This window comes from Dermacentor albipictus, chromosome 1 (genome assembly GCF_038994185.2).
Source record: "Dermacentor albipictus isolate Rhodes 1998 colony chromosome 1, USDA_Dalb.pri_finalv2, whole genome shotgun sequence".
In the NCBI taxonomy this organism is placed as follows: domain Eukaryota; kingdom Metazoa; phylum Arthropoda; class Arachnida; order Ixodida; family Ixodidae; genus Dermacentor; species Dermacentor albipictus.
Genome location: NC_091821.1, coordinates 33,895,168 through 33,913,785, shown reverse-complemented (window position 1 = coordinate 33,913,785; position 18,618 = coordinate 33,895,168). Strand labels below are relative to the sequence as shown.

The following is an 18,618-nucleotide window of genomic DNA, read 5'->3' as shown; positions in this document are numbered from 1 at the left end:
AATGTCAAGAGTACGTGCTTCAACTCACGCTTCTCAAAAAGATGTTAAAAAATGCAGGCACAATGCAGGCAGCTATATGCTCGTTAGTCTAGTTAACACGCTGCTCACGCTTCACTTTTACATAATATTTTTTTCTAGTAACAATATTTCATTATCTTAGCTGTAAGAGTATTGGGATCAAAAGAAAGGACAAACTATGACACCATTCATTAAACCATTTTCATGGCACTAGATAATTCTATTTTTGTAATAACTTGAGGCAAGCGGACACACTGTGCTGTGATAAATCTGTATGTATACATATGTTCTTTTATTCATTCAAGAAATAAATTAGTGGTGTGACTGTTATCTGGGAGAAAAGGTCGGTGAAGTGTGGTCCCGCCGTCGGTAAATATGCGCTGAGTGTGAGTGGCGCGGTGTAACGAAAAAAAAAAAGGTGCTACAAAAACGATCAACCACCGAGGTCCGTCCAGTGGCACTCCCAGTGATCGCCGAACTGTACATATGCGCTGCGATGACGAAGGTAAAGTGGCAGCAGGAAGCGATGCGAAGATGGTTTTGCAACTTGCACCACTCGAAGCTACTTCGAGCTTGATGAGACGTGAAGTGGGGCTCCAAACCAGCGGAACCTGTCCGAAGAAGGCGACACGGAAAACGTTGCTTAGTACTTTGAACAAATCAATCAATTATAGTTTCTCAGCACACTTATTACCAGCCAAGAAATATCACGGTATGGTTAACATGGCCTAGTCTCTCAGAACGGTGGTCGAGTAGTCCACAACACAGTGCCATTCCTTTGCATTGTCAACCACATCTGAGTGTTCGAGCGCCTCAGTTACACCGTTACCAAAATAAGGGGGACGTATAACGCCATGGCATCAAGAGCAGGGAAGGGGATAACAGTCAGAGTGTACACTCAGGGGAAAAAACAAGGCAAGAGGTGACGCAGTAGTGTTGTAACGTGTTTTCTTCTATTGCACAGTTAGCTGCACGCGCTCCAAAACGTGCCATCCAAGTTCGTTTTTTTTTTCTTTATCACAGCGAAGGGGAAAATGGTCTGATAGTGATCGGTACATAGTATATAGCTCCGGTTGCGCGCGGACGAAATCCGTTTCTCGTATTTTATTCCGCCTGTACACGAGGAGTGTGTGACCGTACCGCTGCTTCCGAGCAGGCAGATCCAAGTGCCTTCGCCTGGCGCACGCCGTCAATTTCGTTTCGTCATGGTACGCACCGAAGGCCCCCCGCAGCTACACACCAGGAACCATGACGTGTGAACGTTCGGGAAGTCTCGGTCACCGTGTACAAGGCTATTCTCTTCGTCGCAACGACGGGGGAAACCACCCCGTGTGTACGCGGCGTGTGTCCTCGTTCGATGGTTCTCGTTCTCTGTCAAGGACATCGCGTTCTCTTTCTTCTTGCCTTTGTTTTCGCGTCCGTTCCCCGTTCTTCGTTAACGGTGTCGTGCTCGTTCTACCGGGGAGGTCTGCTCGCGATCACCGGTTAATGCGTAGCTCTGAGGAGAACAAACGGCTAAATTCTTTCCTGCGTGACCCGAAATACTTTTGCCGAAGCCGGCCCACATAGTTTAAGCCGAACTTGCCCACTCTTGCGCAGCGAGATGACGCCTTCTACAGCCATGGCCCGCTTGCATGCCCCCGTTATGTTGTGCGCGGTTTCACTCGCGACAAAAACGAAGCCGGAACTGAAATACGCCGGCTGTGAACATGTCTCGGCGAGAGTACGTGACTTGCCTACATTCGTGGCACAATAAGGTGGTTATTTGCGCTAACACCGGCGTGGGCGTGTTGGTTTCTCGAGCGATTAAAATGGCGCACACATTTCAGCCCGTGATATCGAATGCCCCGCGTCAACATTTCCAGAAACATTGCTCCCGCATGGGCAATGGTCGTGGAAAGAACAAAGCCTGGTAAACGGACTACGGAGAACGTTTACATTTGGGGCGCTAGCATTTTTCTGTAGAAATAGTTTCCTGCTCTATTCCAAGGAGTAAGATATGCACTCGAGATAGCCGCCACTCGTTGATGATGCGCAGTTCAGTGTTGTTGGATGACATCCTTACAGCGACATTGTCCGCAATAGTTTGTCCGGTACTCAGCTTGCGTTGTTAGCCGATTATGTAATATACCCCACGCAGGGAGTTCAGAAACGGTACTAAATGTATTCTGACGTACCTGAAGTTTGAACAAAGGTTTTATCACTCCACACCACTCTCGTATACTTGAACTGGCCCCACAAACATGCGACCACACCTCAGGAACCACAAAGACGAAGTTGTCTCATAAAACTTCCTTCCGCAAGTGCTCGAAAGCTTTACGCAGTAATTTCGCGCTATGTTTCCCAGTTCCCCGGAAAGATTTCTCGTTACACCGGGCACCATACCACAATACTTTCTTTACTAATTAATGCAGTATACTGCTCCCCTCTCTGACGTTTACTGACACTGTAGGTAAACGCTCGAAACTTGGCTGGCTGTATGTCGGGCGCCCTTTCCGCTACACTGTCTTGTCCCAAACTACCTCCTCATTCTCAGCTTCAGTCTCGCCGTAAACGGCGACAGAAAACAAAACTTTGCCCGCCACTGGAGTTCGAACCCATGGGAACGTCCCGTTGGGAGCGGGACGCGATCACCGCTGAGCTGTCACGCAGCATTGACTCTTCGTAACTAGTGTGGTTTTTTACAAGCGACGCATACCCCGCAGTTGTGAGGTCCGTGCATGCATGGGCTTCAGAAGCCACAGCAGACAATACTGTAGCGGAAGACGACGACGTTGGGCACATTGCAAAGAAATTTTTGAGAAAGTGGCAGTGTCCGCTGCGAGTGCTCTGTTGCTGTCACAGTAAATATGCTCAGAGCAGGTGGAATCGTTCCAGTGATTACATTCTTTTTTTTTAACTGTGTTGTCGCAGCCCAGTGATACGCCATGAATGCTTACAGGTGCCAGCGGGGAAAATAAATGTGCTACACGTGCTTAGTATATCTTTTTTTTTTCTGCGATGACTAATCATCTAATACGACAGGGATGCATACCTTGGTTATGATTTTGAAGTCAGCTTTCCGATCTGTTTTCTGTCTTTGTGGTCGTTTTTTGAGAGGCGTTACTATTTTATTAATCCCGAACGATCGTACATACCATGCCTTTTGCTAACACTGTTACATACTATAAGACACAGCTTTAACTGTTGCCACCCATATTCACTGACTCCCCCGCTCGCTCATTCATTCATTCATTCATTCATTCATTCATTTTAAAAGCATTTCAGGATGTACAATAGCCTATGTTTAGCACGTCAAGCGCATCTTGCACGTATATTCATGTGAGGTGGGAGAGCAATCAAAACCCTCTCACGAGGCGCAGCAAATCAATGGCCGCGGGGAAGTTCCCTTACCTCACGGAATGCTGAAGAGTATATGACGCTTTCAAACGCAGATGCCCGGCTTTGCGTATACGTGCGTCATTCCTCCAAGTTTTGGAAAGGTCGCCGGATGAGGCTTCCCAGGTTGGCGATGCCGGTGGCGATGACGGGCCGCAGGTTGAGAGCTGGCCGGATCATGCTCTGAATGGCCGGCCGCTGAAGCATGGGGCGCAGCACCTGCGCGCCAACGTTCGCGTTGTGGGTAACCGCATCGTGCCGCTGCTGGCTAGACCGTGTTGCGCGCACTGAGGCGTCAGAGCAGCGCAGCCGGCAGCTGCACTAGATCACAAGCTTGGAAACACAAATTCTCATCTTCTTGTTTTACATCGAAGCTGTTAGCCTCTAGTTGGTCAGGATTTTTCTCGGCGTTGTCCTCGCAAAAAAAAAGAAATACCTTCATCAAAGTGCATACATTCTTTGACATCACGTCTGCATCATACAGAAAAGGATTTGTTTGAATAAAAAACAAGCACGCGAACCACATCATTGATGATAAGGCGCTCTTGATAACAATGTGAAGCCCGGGCGCTCCCCGCATACGTTTCCCTGTAAAGATTACTATTGCGCAAGCTGCAACGGCGACGGCAGCTTGTGACGTGGTAGTGACGTAACTAGCCTAAAATATGTAAAATAACCAGCCCAGCAACTGATTTCAATGTTGTTACAGCACCCCTATGCGTAGGCAAGGCACAGTTAGGAATCCCGAGGAGCAGCGTGAATACGAGGCGCGAAAATGGAAAACAAATGGAAATGCGACCAGCGGCGGCTTGCTGCACCTGGTCGTATTGCCGTGGAATTACAGCACAGGGGAAGTCCGCACGTCCACCATTTCCTGTACCTGAACAATGCGCCGGAGTAGGAATTGGGCAATAAAGCATTGCGTAGTTCCCTCAGCAGTTTTAGCGGTGGTCTTTAACAGCTTCGCTAGACATCCGCTTTTGCAGGGCCGGGATGGCGAGTCAGTTTCATTTCCTGTTCGTCTTTTTTTTCCTTTTTTTAGCAGGATGAAAGCAGTATATTTATAATATCGTCATTCGTTAGGCACTAGCAGCATACCTTGCGGTAAAGATGGTGTAAATGAGTAAATAAAGGGGAAAATATGGGACGGTGCACGGAAGCCAGCATGGGCTTGTAACGGAAATATTCCTGCATGAATTTGTTGCTGGTTACTACAGCTTGTAACGCGCTTCAGAACACGCTTCGACGGCACACAAAAAGCGAGCGGGATATGACAGGACTATTCCATGCCGCTGATATTCCACGCTCTTCCGTTTTGTCCTCTACCTAGCAGTGAACGCAAGTGGCGCCGCTTCGGTATAGCTGGCTGTTTAAGCCTGCCTTCGCGATTTCATCGCGTAATAAACAACGCCAACGATCAGTATGTAACCTAGCATGATACAGCAGGTGTGCCGTGTCGCGCTGGTTTTATTTTAAATCCTTGTGAAATCATATGCTTAGAAATAAATCTGAGAAAGCTAAATGATAATGCGTGGCTTTCGCGAATAATTGTGATGGTCCATGCGACTAAATGATGAAAACAGGCTTCGTTGACAGCGGCTATCATGAAGTACAACAGGTAAATTCAAGGCGAAGCTTTCTTCAGTTGTATTCGCCTGCACCATCGGATCTACTCACATGCCACAGAATGCAACGCTAACGAATCTATATTGTCCATGAGGCGTTTAAAACTTATACCTTTTATTTATCGTGTCCCCAATGAACATTTCGAGTAACTATAGCAATGCACCGAAAGAAAAAAGGATTCCTCTGTATTTAACATTTGTCCGAATTAGAGCTTTTGGCAGCAGCAGCCTGTACATACTCAACAAGCTTTGGGAGTTACATTATCTAGCCAGCTTTGTCGTCGTGCGCCGAAAGTCACCATGTTATCAATACTCGATGAAGCGAGCAAAATGCTCACGTAGGCCATTACCTACCGATGCAACTTGAAGACAAGCATCACCATAATTCCTAACAGCCTTCAGTAAAAATTGGTCACATTTTTGGAGGCTGCCATTACTCTACTTTGGGCATCATACTGAAAGCTGGCATACCTTTGCAAAGTTGTTGTTGAACTTGTCGAGCTATTTGACATTGACTACTCCTACGTATGCAGCGAGATACATCTATTGTGCGTGCTTCTATGTTGCATTCAAGAGCGTCCTATGATTCATGTGTATGATGACTTACAGAGCTGCAAGATAAATGCTGCGTCTTGGTTTCCAGCAAAGGGTCCGCCGGTTCATGCATAGTGGCTGCAGTAGAGTTCTCAATTGATATAAGCCCCGGGTACATTTCTTCAGCTCATCGAATATTGGTCGCAGGCCTGGCATGCTGCCCCGGTTTACGGTTGAATAGTGAGGTGACACGCTCACCGGCGTTATGATTCTGCTATGCACCGCCACCCAAGCACCTAAAATCATTAATCAAATATCCTGACGTGCGTTCCAAGCCTTATTTCCTGGGTCTATGTCGTTTGCCCTGTTTCATCAGGGCGATTACCGCCATAAAATTTTAACTTCAAAATTTTCCCGTACGAGCGAACTGTCGCAAGAATCGAGAGTGGTGCAGGTGCCCGCGGCCTAAGGTTTACGAGAAAACATCAGACGCAGAGCAATGAATTAAATCGTAGCTCAGGCTGCGGTCACTGCACTGCTGCAAGATCTTTGCTTCGCCGATCAAAATAAGCTTTAAGAATAAGAGTTTTTAGCTCCAGTACCGTATATGTTAAATTAGTTGGACTGAGTTAGTGCAACACAGCGATTCATCGCTGTCATCCTTGATGCGCGGATAAAACTTTCAGCCAAACAAGTGTTGATACCTTGAGATCCATGTCGGCAAATGTTCGCAAGAGATAGTTGCGATATTTTAAAAGTTGCGTGCTCAGTCGTTTATGCCCTAACCACCCAATAGCGGAGAAACGTAGTGTCACTCAAGTCATGCACCTGTTCTTTCTGCTTATGGTATGCGTCGCCATGCTTCCATTCCTTACGATCGTGAGACTCCTTGCGCTATAGACATTCGCAAAGGCTTGTACACGGGCTCCCACAACACCCTTCGCTGTCCCTTTTCCCAGTGTAGAGTAGCAGGCCCGAGCAAGTTATTGCACAGGCCGACCTCCCTGCCTTTCTGTAAATAAACCTCTCTCTCTCATACTCTCTCCCAACACCTTGTTTGGTTCTCTTGCGTACCTGTTGCAGTCCTGGCCGCAGCCTGATGGCGTTAGCGCTGAGTGCCGGCAGGAAGTTCGGGCGTGTGAAAGTGAAGGTGGGTCGTCTGATCCATCCGCGCAGCGCTTCGAGCAACGGCGAGGTCCGGTACTGGTTCCAGGGCATGAGCAGCTCGTCCTGGCCCATCACGCCGCTCTGGGCCGCCGCCAGCAGAACCACAAGGGCCAGTGCCAGGTAGAAGAACTGCGCACCGAATAAGGGGGGGGCCGTCAGCTCACGCGAGAAATACGTCAACTAAGTTGCGGTTCAGTCCACTGGTTTGTCCTTCTTTTAATTGTACGCAGTACTTCAAGCTCCTCAACTGGTGAAGGCTTTCAGTGTGAGGCAAAGCATAAGAGAAAGCAGTAAAAGATTAGCCTGACACACACCTGGTAGGCTGTCGGCTAAGTGGCAAGTGGAATGATGTGAAAAAATGGCATTGAGAACATGCATGTACTCAGTCATTTTTAAGGTATCTAACGACTTATGTTCTGGCTACTAGAATGCCTTGTTCATGAGGTTAAAACTACCAATAAGGGCAAGAACTCTTGCACTGGCATATGAGCTGTAGGCCAGTGTCGCGATTATTTTTAGGCAGTGGTTCGTCTTTAAACGCCGTTTCTCAATGTGGCTATGATCAGATGTGTGATGCTGAATCTAATTAGCTCACCGAAGTTGACACAACGTACAGAAATAGAAAACTTTACTTGTGGAGATGCGTGTATTTATCTAATGCGAAATGAGCACTGAAAACGTTCAAGCTCGGAAGCGAAAAAAATCTGAGGACACACAATCACGTTGTATGAGTTGTGAATGCGAAAGCAATAATGTCCAATTGAACGCCGCTGAGCTATCCTTCGAGTTATGAACTCCTCGGGGGCAATCCAGCGCATTGAGACACTTAGCCAACGCCTCCTAGATAGCACAAGGCCGGCGCACGTCGATCCGTGACGTAATGCTACCTTGTCCGACTGCCATAGGATCTAATGGGGACGCTCTCGAGTAAGCCGCGGTGATTTTGACGTAATCGCTTTCGTCACGCCGGGCTGGGCAATGGAAATTTTGGTTCAAGGACCATGTAATAAAGCAGAGTGTATAAGCCTGCTATGTAGGAGGCGCTGGTTAAGCCCAGTAGGTAAGCCACTCGGCTTGTGAGCGTGGGGTCGTAGATTCGAAACTTACTACCGCCAACGTTTTTCCTTTAGAATTTATTCTGTTTTTATACATTAATTTATCTATAGCGATTGCCAAAGCGCAATTAGAACGTAGGCGACAGCTTGTACGCACAAGGAACGCGCGGATAATACAGGCCTCCGAGAGAGAGGGTGACGTGGCTTCGCGACGATGCCCTCACTCCTCAGGCAACATCCAGCGCGCCAACTTAGCAGCAGGTGTTCCCTTTCGCCCGCTCTGCTCTGTCGAGGGGCGCACGTGACGTGGTGTCGCAGCCAATGGGAATTCAGGTGCCGTTTCGCTGCTACAGACGCCGGCTTTTTCGATCAGTGGGCCATTTGAAGCTTTCGCATCAAAACATGATCACGTGAATATCTAATATATTTCCATAGTTGGCAGAGGTTCCTTGAAAGGTATAATGGAGTTATGTGAGTGCTCCGGTTCTTATTTATGTATTGTGTGTGCGTTGGTGGGTTACAGTGTACATAAATACCAATGCAGTGCAAGCATCGAAAAAGTAATACATAGGAACTGTCATGACATATATAGCAGCCAAAGGAACTCATCCTTAATCGCGGTTGAACCCCACGACGATGACAGGGCAAAATTGAATGTTAAAAAAGTTACAAACACTCCAGCTATGCGATTAACAGAAAATAAATTGAAAACTTTGAAACACACATCTCCTGTCTCTAGCTGAAATACTCCTTTGATATTTTGGCTTCATAATACTGGAGTGGGCAGACCTGTGGTTGCATATATTGTAGTATTCATTTTAAACACGTTGTGTTTTGAGAGTTATCAGGTATCAGACCACTTTCGGATGGCAAGTTGCGCGCTCGTAAAAGTCGTATATGCAAACGAATATCCAGGGGAGTCGGCCGAAAAATCCCCGAGTGATGAGTCTTTCTTTTTACGCTCGCAGCATTTTTACGCTGTCTTCCAGGTACGTGTACTGAGGGAAGCTAAACGCTGCTGGCGATTGATGGATGTGCCAACACGACACACACCGCTCCAACTCCCGCGGAGTCGCAATATTGTCGCACTCGGGCGCTTCGGAGACAGAACCTGTCTACAAGAGCGTTGCGCAATGGATGAGCCTGCGTACTAGCGCCGGGATTGATGGGTTAGGCGGCCGTACGTCGGTGCGGTTTGCTGTGCCACATACAGGTTCTCGCACGACTTCCAAGGTTCGAACGTCCCGGACATAACGAAAATTTTGGGCTTGGTCTACCTTCATAACACGCGGATGTGCTCGTAAAGATAAGAGACATGGCCTTCGACAGATGGGGCTGCTATGCCATGGCGGCTTAGAACGGGTGCTCCAGATGGGCTGCCTACAATCCTCAAATGAAGCAATACATACCAAGTATATTTTAAGTTCGCTTTTTTTTCACATGTACACATGGACCGCATTTACTACCCTGTGCCACAGCACCGGCGTCACTCCGGCTGTGACTGTGCAGTGCAGTCAGCTGTATAGTATGAAAAATATGGCATGAGAAATAGAAAGGGGGCGGGGGGCGGGTAGGATATGAACAAAACAAAACCTGAAATAGGGTGACGAAGCATTTGCGCTGACAATTCTACGCGGAGCCACGACGTCCCCGTGATCCGTACTAAAACGCGTGACCCAATTTTAAGCGCAATTTCAGTGGAAGGCAGTAAAATTGTGAGGTGGTTTTCCCCTCACACACCGCTTACGTGACACGTGAATTGTAACTGCTATTAAAAGGGGAAGCATTCATGTTTCAGTACTGGCACTCTTTGGCCATATCTGACCCTTGCACCATAAAACCCTTTGTGATGGCTATCATGTTTCCGTACAACATTCAGCGAGCATTTAATCTAGTAAAGGCATATCAATATCTGTGACCTTTACGAGACTTATCTGGCAAGGACCCTTCGCAGTGGCTCAGTAAGAGTGCTCTGCTGCTGAGCATGAGTTCGTGGGTTCGATATTTGGCCGCGATGGCCACATTTCGATGGGCTCAGTGGCTATGGTGTTCGGCTGCTGAGCACGGAGGCCGCGGGATGGAATCCCGGCCGCAGCGGCCACATTTCGATGGGGGCGAAATGCGAAAACACCCATGTGCTTAGATTTAGGGGCACGTTAAATAACCCCAGGTAGTCGAAATTTCCGGAGTCCTTCACTACGGCGTGCCTCATAATCATAAAGTGGTTTTGGCACGTCAAACCCCATAATTTCATTTTTTAACATTTCGATGGGGACGGAATGCACAAACGTTCGTGTGCACTGATTTATACGTATGCATCAAAGGTGGGTAAAATCAATCCGGGGCCTTCCATTCACGCACCGTAATGCACAGTCTCGTACCGCAATGCAACCCCCAGTGTTGCGTTAGGGCATAGAACTCCCATAACACCCCACCCCTCCTTTCTCTCCTTCTACGAAGTAACCAACAATTCGGCAGTTGGGAATTTTTCATTGAAGCCTGCTGTAGCAACTAGTCGCTCTACCTATTATAGAATTAGATAATGCTGTAGGGCTTGCCAACATATCAGGCAGTGATAACATTTCGCATTGTTTAAAACTCGGAGTTGTTATCTGTTTTTATGCGAATATGTTCAAAGCAAAAGAATCAGTCTGCACAATTGTACATATGGCGTTGTTAATTTTTTTTTCATCCATCCTCAGTATTTGCCGCCGCTGTAGCTTTGTTAATTTCGTTACGTTTAACGTTGATCTTGGCTGATTTATATATTGCATATGAATGTCGAACCCGCTGTCCGGGGTGCATGCAAGGACGCTGAAGAAACATGAAATGGCAACTGTTTTCTATCTACTGTCCTCTCTCATATTTCACTGCATGAGGTATTTACAAGAGGCAAGTCAATGTTGCGAGAATTGTTGCTTACGAAAGTGCGACATTCGGGTGTTTGCGAAATTGCCTCTGGCACGCACGACACACTCTCAGAGCAATTAGCAGCCAAATGAAAGATCAAACTCTTACTTCGCGTATGCTGTTACGTGCAATGTACTACAGACACTCACGCGCACTCAGCACAGTCAACCGTTTCAGTTACACGAAAAAAGTGACCCCAGCAGACCAGTCCGAGTCCCAACATCTCTTACTGTCCTTGTCAAAGCAACTACGCATTAGACACAAATTTTCTTTTGTGGTCCTAAAAAATTGGCAGTTTCGTAAGAAGGCCGAAGCATTGAAAGTGATAGCAACGTTCAAAGTAGCTCTCAAACTTCTCGGACGGCTGTTCTCACAATAAGCGGAGGCGACATGTTCGCGCAACACAGCGCGCGAGGCAACTGCTCCTGCGCTGGAGAAACAACGCCCTGGTGTATAGATGCATCACAATGATGGGGGCATGGGGAACGCGTTGCCAACGACATTGAAGATGTCGCATCTCGATGGTGTACAAGCTGAGACTGAAGAAAAAAAAAAGAACAGACCTTTTTCGGCAAGTAACTATGATGATAGGTGCAACAGACGATACGAAAACTGCATGAAATAAATTTTATTGAACGTCGCTGACACACTCTCGCGTCAGATATTTCGGTTCGCGCGAGGTGGTCGGAATCAGTGGACAGTTTTCAGCTATCGGTTCTCTTGTCGCAGGTGTAGCTTGAGCTCGCTCTCCTGTACAATATATTTTTGTAGCTTTAAAGGTAAGGGTGTTATATAACCATGGGACAAACTGGCACCCTTAATGGGGTAAAAGTTTTTGGTGTGTACTTCAAGCAACGCTACTTAGGCAACACAAAGCTGGCAGGGTTTGAGCCTTGACGCCACTAGAATAGCCGAGACTATTGTTACGTCTCAACACGGCCAAAGGCATTAATTAGACGCTTGACACGAGGCAACGGCACCTATTCATCAGCGCCTACCAAGAAGTCAACGCAGCGTTGACACCGACTGCTGACGGGTCCACAAAAGGAAAACTACCCCCCTCCCCCACACACACATACACTATGACAGCCTGAACTAATGACGAGAAGGACCAACGTCAAATTCTACCGAAGAACGGCATCGATCTTGGATTCCCAGGTTGCTATCCTGTCCCCTATTCCATACCATCGGAGGTGCGGGTGCATCGGATGTGCAGGTGCTGCGGGACGAGGCGATATCATGAACGTAGTATCGCAACCGATTCGACGAATGTGATTCGCCGCGATACAATCATCAGATTCCCTAGTCGAATCTTCTAGGATAGACGTCGGTAATAAAAGCGCAGACATTTAGTGCAGTGGGGCCGACGTGGCCTGATGTGAGCTTGGACGCTTAACATGCTCTTGCGTTGAGTGGGGCTTCTGTAACTGGAGCCGCGCAACTAATGTTAAATAAACCCTTTTTCCTTCATTCCTACATCCGGAGCTATTCGTCGATGGGTGGATTCCTTGCCCTAACGCCACCTCGAGCAGCAACACTATACGTTGAGTTAGCGGGGAAGGTGGGCAACGCTCCGTGATCCCCGCTTTTTCAATGCTTTGCTTTGAGTAGAAGTGTCGACCTTCCCAAACGACACCAAAATCACAGTACGACGACCTTCTCTTGCATGTATACATATATATAGGATGTGTTGCTCCAGAGCAAAAGTTGAAGTTTTTTTTTATTTTTTACGATGAGGACTTGCCCTTAAGGCATAATTCTTGGTGCGTATATGTGTATTATATGTGTGCTGTGAGGCCTGTGTTGTGTATGAACTGAAGCAGTGTTTTTTGGAATCTATGTCATGTATCCAGCGGTCATAGCTGGTTGTCACGTTGTAGAAGAATTGAAGTGAGAGTGGTAACTCTCTAAGTGCTCAAAGATAAAAACCGTTCTCGCTTCAAATGCAAAGGGTAACCGAACAAGTACGAACTCACATAAAAATACGAAGTTGAATATCGATATATACGGGGGTGCCGGCAATGTCAATACCGCTGCAATGCTTTTCTTCCCCTCCTTCTCCCCCTCCCTTCTCTCTAACCCCTTTTTTCCCCAACCCATGTGCAGGGTAGCAGGGTATACTTATGGCTAATCTCCATGCCTTCCCCCTCTCTCTCTCTCTCTCTCTCTCTATATATATATATATATATATATATATATATATATATATATATATATATATATATATATATATATATATATATTTATTTATTTATTTATTTATTTATATCGCTCTCCCTTTTAGCACATCATTGTATATTTGGCAGGTTATATATTCTTTGTGACTGTCCGTGATACAATGTCACATATCACTGTCAGTACAAACAATTTTGGGTTGCCAACCTCCAAAGTCATCGCAGCAGGACAACGAAGGCATTGTTACAATTCGTGAAGGGCAACATACCTCCACAAGGGGCTTTAACATTAATTGGCGTCAATTATAATCCTTTGCTGTGCTAGTGAACGGCTGTGATCACGCACCGACGCTCGGAGTTTACTTCCTTCTTATCTTTCAACTTCCCCCGTCGGTCCGAGTAGGATATCAAACAAAATTTTTATCTCTGGTTTCTCTTTCTCCATTCCTTCGTCTCACCTTGTCACGCTGGTTCACTCTTAAGCAAAATTACACCATTTTGCCACACAACAATAATCGTCATCTGTCTTGTCCGCATTTGATTTCTTTAACGCGGCGAGCCCGGTACTCTCCAGTAACGAACGGCATGCGCGTTATCAGCATGACGTAGCATTCCCGACAGGAAAGTAGCGGCCGCGGCGTTTTCAAGAAAGGCAACGCAAGCAAGGCAGATGACGATTATTGTTGTGTGGCAGAGATACACCCCAAAGGGTGTAACTTTGCCTAGGCGTGTAGCAGCTGCTTCTTGCAATAAAATGACAAGCTGCTTGAGTGTAAACACCTAGGTGCCACTCTTATCACCGACCATTGCAAGGAAAAAGAAGATTATGCTAGACAAACGGTAGCTTGGGGGCTGTAATACGAAAATAATGTGTACCATGTTCTTTCCGACATAAAACACCAGGGGAAGTAGCAGCAGGCCATCGTATCTTAAGACTCGCTGTTTGTATTTATCTTGCTAAAAGCGTTCGCGAACTACTGTGTTGAATTTGGCGTCTTTCAATTGCTAAACCGTGAGTGTATGCTCTAGCAATTACGTTTCATAACACAAGTCGTTACCATTTTTCGCATGCAACAACTACACCTAGCAAGTTACCAATTTTGTCACATCATTAGCTGGTACCATGTGATTAATTTTGTTTGCGTACTTGAATATGTGTAGGTTCGCTGTGAAAAAGAGGCACAAACAGTACTAGAATAATGCAGACAGCATTCATCAATCAGTCTTGGGCGCTAGGCTGTCCCAGCGTTATGACTGAAATAACCTGCCACCACACGGTATAGCTCTTCTGTTCCGCTAAGTAAAAGAAAAAATAGTGAACAGTGTTTCGGATGTTTCGAAAATAAACTGACTTCGGTATCGCTGCGTAAAACTCATATGGAACATCAGGAAAGCTGCACGATTTACGACCAGCGGCAAACGTATATATAGCGACGAAAGTCCATGCGTCCAACGTGCAGGTTACGTCAGACCGCGGAGCCTTTACAAGAAGAATCGAGGGTGATTCTCCTAGCCAGCCGTTCCACTGTAAACACGTTTTATAGTGCCCAGCACGAAGGCCAAAGTCTATTTCTGTTTCTGTATTTTGTATGAGCGTGTCGCCAGCTTCTTTATTATTCGGTATCACCACGCACGCAGAGTGCGAGAGAGCGCTCCGAATGACACGTTTTCGGTCTCCCTCCACTGCGAGATGGCAGGGGAGATAATACACTGTACCCCGATGCTTCTCCGCACATCCCGCGCGTGGTGCACCGGGGCGCACGCCCCGTAATTCGGGCCCTTTTAGCTTCTGGGTAACCTAACCTGCTCGCCACGCTGCTCCAGTATATAGAATAGGAGTTACGAACGAAAGGACGAGACGCGACAAAAATAAAGAGAAGGACCACGCAAGGAAAACCTGCTCTCTGAAAGGGCCGCTACATAGATGAACTGTATAGCCAAGGCGGTGATGGCCGGCTTTATCTGCAGTCCTCGTTCTTAAGTTTCCACTGGGTACAGTTACCGTGTTCCTTTTCTTTAAGGAAAAAAGAACACCTATCTATTTCTCGATACGAAGCGTTCAAGGTCTCGAGCTAGACTTGACGGCTCCAACTAGAATGCGAAAGCAGCAACGCGAAATAACAAGCAAGAGAGAGGGAGAGGTTGAAAGGGATGCACTTTGATGCTTGCCACAGTTTCTTCCCGATTCACGCTACCGTTTGGATGTCTGACTACCACGCTAGCGCCGGCGCTGAGAGGATAAATAACGGAACGAACCTAGCATCAGAATCCCTCTCCTGCCCTGGGGCTGGTCGAGGCGCGCGTTGGGCCATCGTTCCTATGTGCTCACCCCGGAGCGGATTCGCCGGCCACCCCGCTTGCTCCTCCCGCGCTGACCTTGCACTGAACTCCTTCGCACGCTCGCTATCGTTCGCAGTGCAGGCGGCCCGCGGGCTCGGAATGCGGTCACGGGTGGCGCGCGCTTTGCCGGCGTGCCTCCAAGATCGGCCTTTCCTTTTATACTTTCCGCGTTATTACGTACAACGGTTCGCCAAATTGCGTAATTACTGCACTGTCGCCGGCCTGCGCCGCTGCAGTGACGCACGGCCGAGATGCTTTGCTCGGCGAGTGCGAGTGTTTCTGAGAGAGGAACGCAAACGGCAACGGCCGGCGCAACGTGTGGCGCAGCGCAAATGCCGCTTGTCGGTGAAGAGAGGGGCGCGGAGGCAAATAAAGCGCGGAGTGGCGTTAGCGCGCTGCAAGTGGAATGTGTCACCGATTGCTAAACGTTGTTGAGGGGAGGCGCTTGCCCTTCGGTGAAACGCCGTGCGTCTGTAATGTCACAGGGACGAAACAAGGCGAGACCAATATGGCTAGTTAAATTCGATGGCAATGTACAGATACGGTCCACTCTGTAAGGGAACACCTGAATTCTGACACCTCTCCTATATAGTAAAGTCAACATAACTGCAATATGTATTTAACGTGATAGGAAAAAAGTAGCTTCTATGATTGGTTAGAAAGGTGTGTGCTATACATAAAACACTGCATGCTTTCATGTTATAAATGCGTCCATGAAGCAATGAAAGGGCAGTGCACAAAGGTATAACGAATTTCGACAGCGCAAGGGCGCGTTGATTCGTGCCGATCTATCCCTGCGACATTTTCTTTAGCTTGTGCGCTACCTTTACAACAGATTTCTCTCGCGACTGTTGCGACATCTCCAACAAGTGACATCCACATATTTGCGGCATGATAAAGACACGTGAATGGACGGGGGTCCATTCACGTGTCTACGTTATGTGTACATCTGCGTTATGTGCTTCTTTTCCGACTATAGCTTGAACACGGTAACTGCAGAAGTATATTTCCAGCTCCAGCGCGTAAGACATTGCTGACAAATTTTATGCTGTAAGGTAGCTTATTTTCCGTCTTTCTTTTGCTGCTGCCACATCCTAAACTAAGTTAGAAATGATCGTCGCCGTCCCAGAGGCTACTAACTCCTAAATACGTTCCTTTCTGAGTAGATCAGTACGCTACCGTTAGGCGCAATACTGGAAACGAACTTGTTAAAAAAAAAATTAAATTATGAGGTTTTGCATGGAAAACCACGATCTGATTGTGAGGCACGCCGCACGGGGGGCTCCGAGAATTTGCACCACCCGGGGTTCCTTTAACGTGCACCTAAATATAGGTACACGGGTGCTTTCGCATTTCACCCCCATCGAAATGCGGCCGCCGTGCCACGGCCGGGATTCGATCCCGACCTCGTGCTTAGCGGCTCATAGCTTCTAAGCAATAGCGGCGGGTAAACGAACTCGTATTACGCTACCTTTCAGCATGTCCAGGAAACGACTTCACGAACAGTCTCCTTTGTAGATCACAGAAGCCGACTTTTGTTCTATAATTGGCAAACGAGCGGCTAATGAATTCATGCGTGCTCTCTTGCAGGCGTGGTGCGCACAATAAATGGGCTTCCCCTCTCGAGGAGCCATTGTTTGCTCTTCCATGCGAGCGAACTGCGCCGCAGCCATGCGTAATATTGGCCTGGAAAGGGTGTCTGCCCAACTGCGTTCTCTGAAGAACTCGGATGAGAACGAGCGCATCCCGAAGACCTGTTCACGGTCGGCCGGTGACGCGTGTGGCTGTGCGCACGGGACTCCTCGAAGCAAAGTTGCCTTCTCTTGTTTGGCCATAGTTTCAAACAGGTCTAATCTAAAACTCCACAAGTACGGTAGGCACTATTATACTTGCCGAATTTTGAATTAAGCTTTATGGTATACATTCGTGTCTTTTCGAGGTGAGACAGACGCCTGAAAAGTCGGAACAAAATGATAGGAAGCGGTCCCTGCGTCTTCTTTTGCCACCGCCCTAAGTCGTGCGAATCGCGCCTAGCCGGACAATGACCCCTGCTAATGTGCATACACGAAGTACGTTTGGCAGCACGTTTATCGCATGACTAGTGACGAGGCTTTGCCTTATCGTCCTCGACGGAGATGAGACAGCTGGCAGCATGGGGGTCCTGCACGAATACTAGAATTCAACACAGAAAGACGCACTTATCATCGGCCGGGGGCCATTTCTCACGCTGTTAGAAACAGCCGCTATTTATGCGCGATTACAGTGTCTCACAAGCAACTGGTGCAGGAAACAGCACGACAGCTTTCTAGATTGTCGGTAAATAGTCTGCTGCAATACCACTGTCTTTTCGTGATCTAGTGGTGCTAATCGGAACAATATTGTAAAATCCGAACAATTTGCACAGTCTCTGCGAAAACCTTACGACGCATTTTTTGCCCGTCTATAACTACCCCTCTTTGCTCTTGCTGCTCGTTGACATTGAAGACGGGAAGATTGGGAATCGTTTTTCGAGCTGCCGGTTCACGTGAGAATGAGTGCGATACGGCTTGTGTTGAGGACAATCCACACGCCCTATACGACACTCTTTCTTCACGCTTAGAACTACGCGCAGAAGACTCCGCATTTTCGCCCGCAGCATCTCTCTATAACGCCGCGACAACAGAAACTACGCGCATGAGATATGTGTCTTGGAATAGACGCACTTGAAGCAACCCGACGCAGTGTTGCGTGCACGTGGATGCTGCTGGTCCCGTCCGAGACCACCCGGGCTGCATCGACTGTAGCCTGTACACGCGTCAAGAGGTCTGCGTCATCATTACCACCGTAATGTTCGCTCCAGCGCGCACCCGTCTCCATGCAGATTTGATTAGATGCGCATTACACACCCGCGGTTCTCGCCCCCCGCCCCCACTATCACACCTAACGTGCCGGAGCCTAATTATACGGGGCGCGTGCGCCATCGCGCATAACTTAGTGCGTTATCGTGGTGAAGCGCAATGACCGACGTATGGTTACAGCATCTTCACCCCTCCGCCCGCACACAAGCGCACACTCGCGCGCGAATAGTTGTCGAGCAAGCCCGTGCGTCGTGCGATTCTCTATTCGAAGCGCGCTGTCGGCTTGTTTCCCCTTGGTTTCGAGAAAACGCATGTTCTCAATTTCAAATCGCACCCGCCACGCTGCTTTAGAAGTACGCGGTTCGGGTGCGCCCAATAATATAAACGAGGCTGCAGCTTATGTTCTGCCATGCGCTCGCACTCCCACGACCGTTGTATCCCACCGTCGTGCGTATACTATACGGTCGCACGGGCGGGCGCCGCCGTATAATACATACGAAGCAGCACGCGGTGGGGCGCCGACTCTTTTGAGAGATCGCCGATGCGTGTCGGCGCAGTGAACGCGCGCGCTGAGGTGGCT

At 48.0% G+C, this 18,618-nt stretch overlaps 1 protein-coding gene across 1 annotated transcript in view; it reads right to left on the bottom strand.

The window, feature by feature from the left end:
• Positions 1-341: 341 nt before the first annotated feature.
• The window catches only part of LOC135901104 (uncharacterized), a 30,933-nt gene continuing 12,656 nt past the window's right edge, over positions 342-18,618 (bottom strand). The window contains exons 3-5 of the mRNA XM_065430783.2: positions 6,630-6,851; positions 3,412-3,615; positions 342-629 (exon numbers count right to left, since the gene is read on the bottom strand). Of these exons, the coding sequence (XP_065286855.1) occupies positions 3,478-3,615; positions 6,630-6,851 (360 nt within the window). The 3' untranslated portion in view covers positions 342-629; positions 3,412-3,477. The remainder of the gene's footprint in view (positions 630-3,411; positions 3,616-6,629; positions 6,852-18,618) is intronic.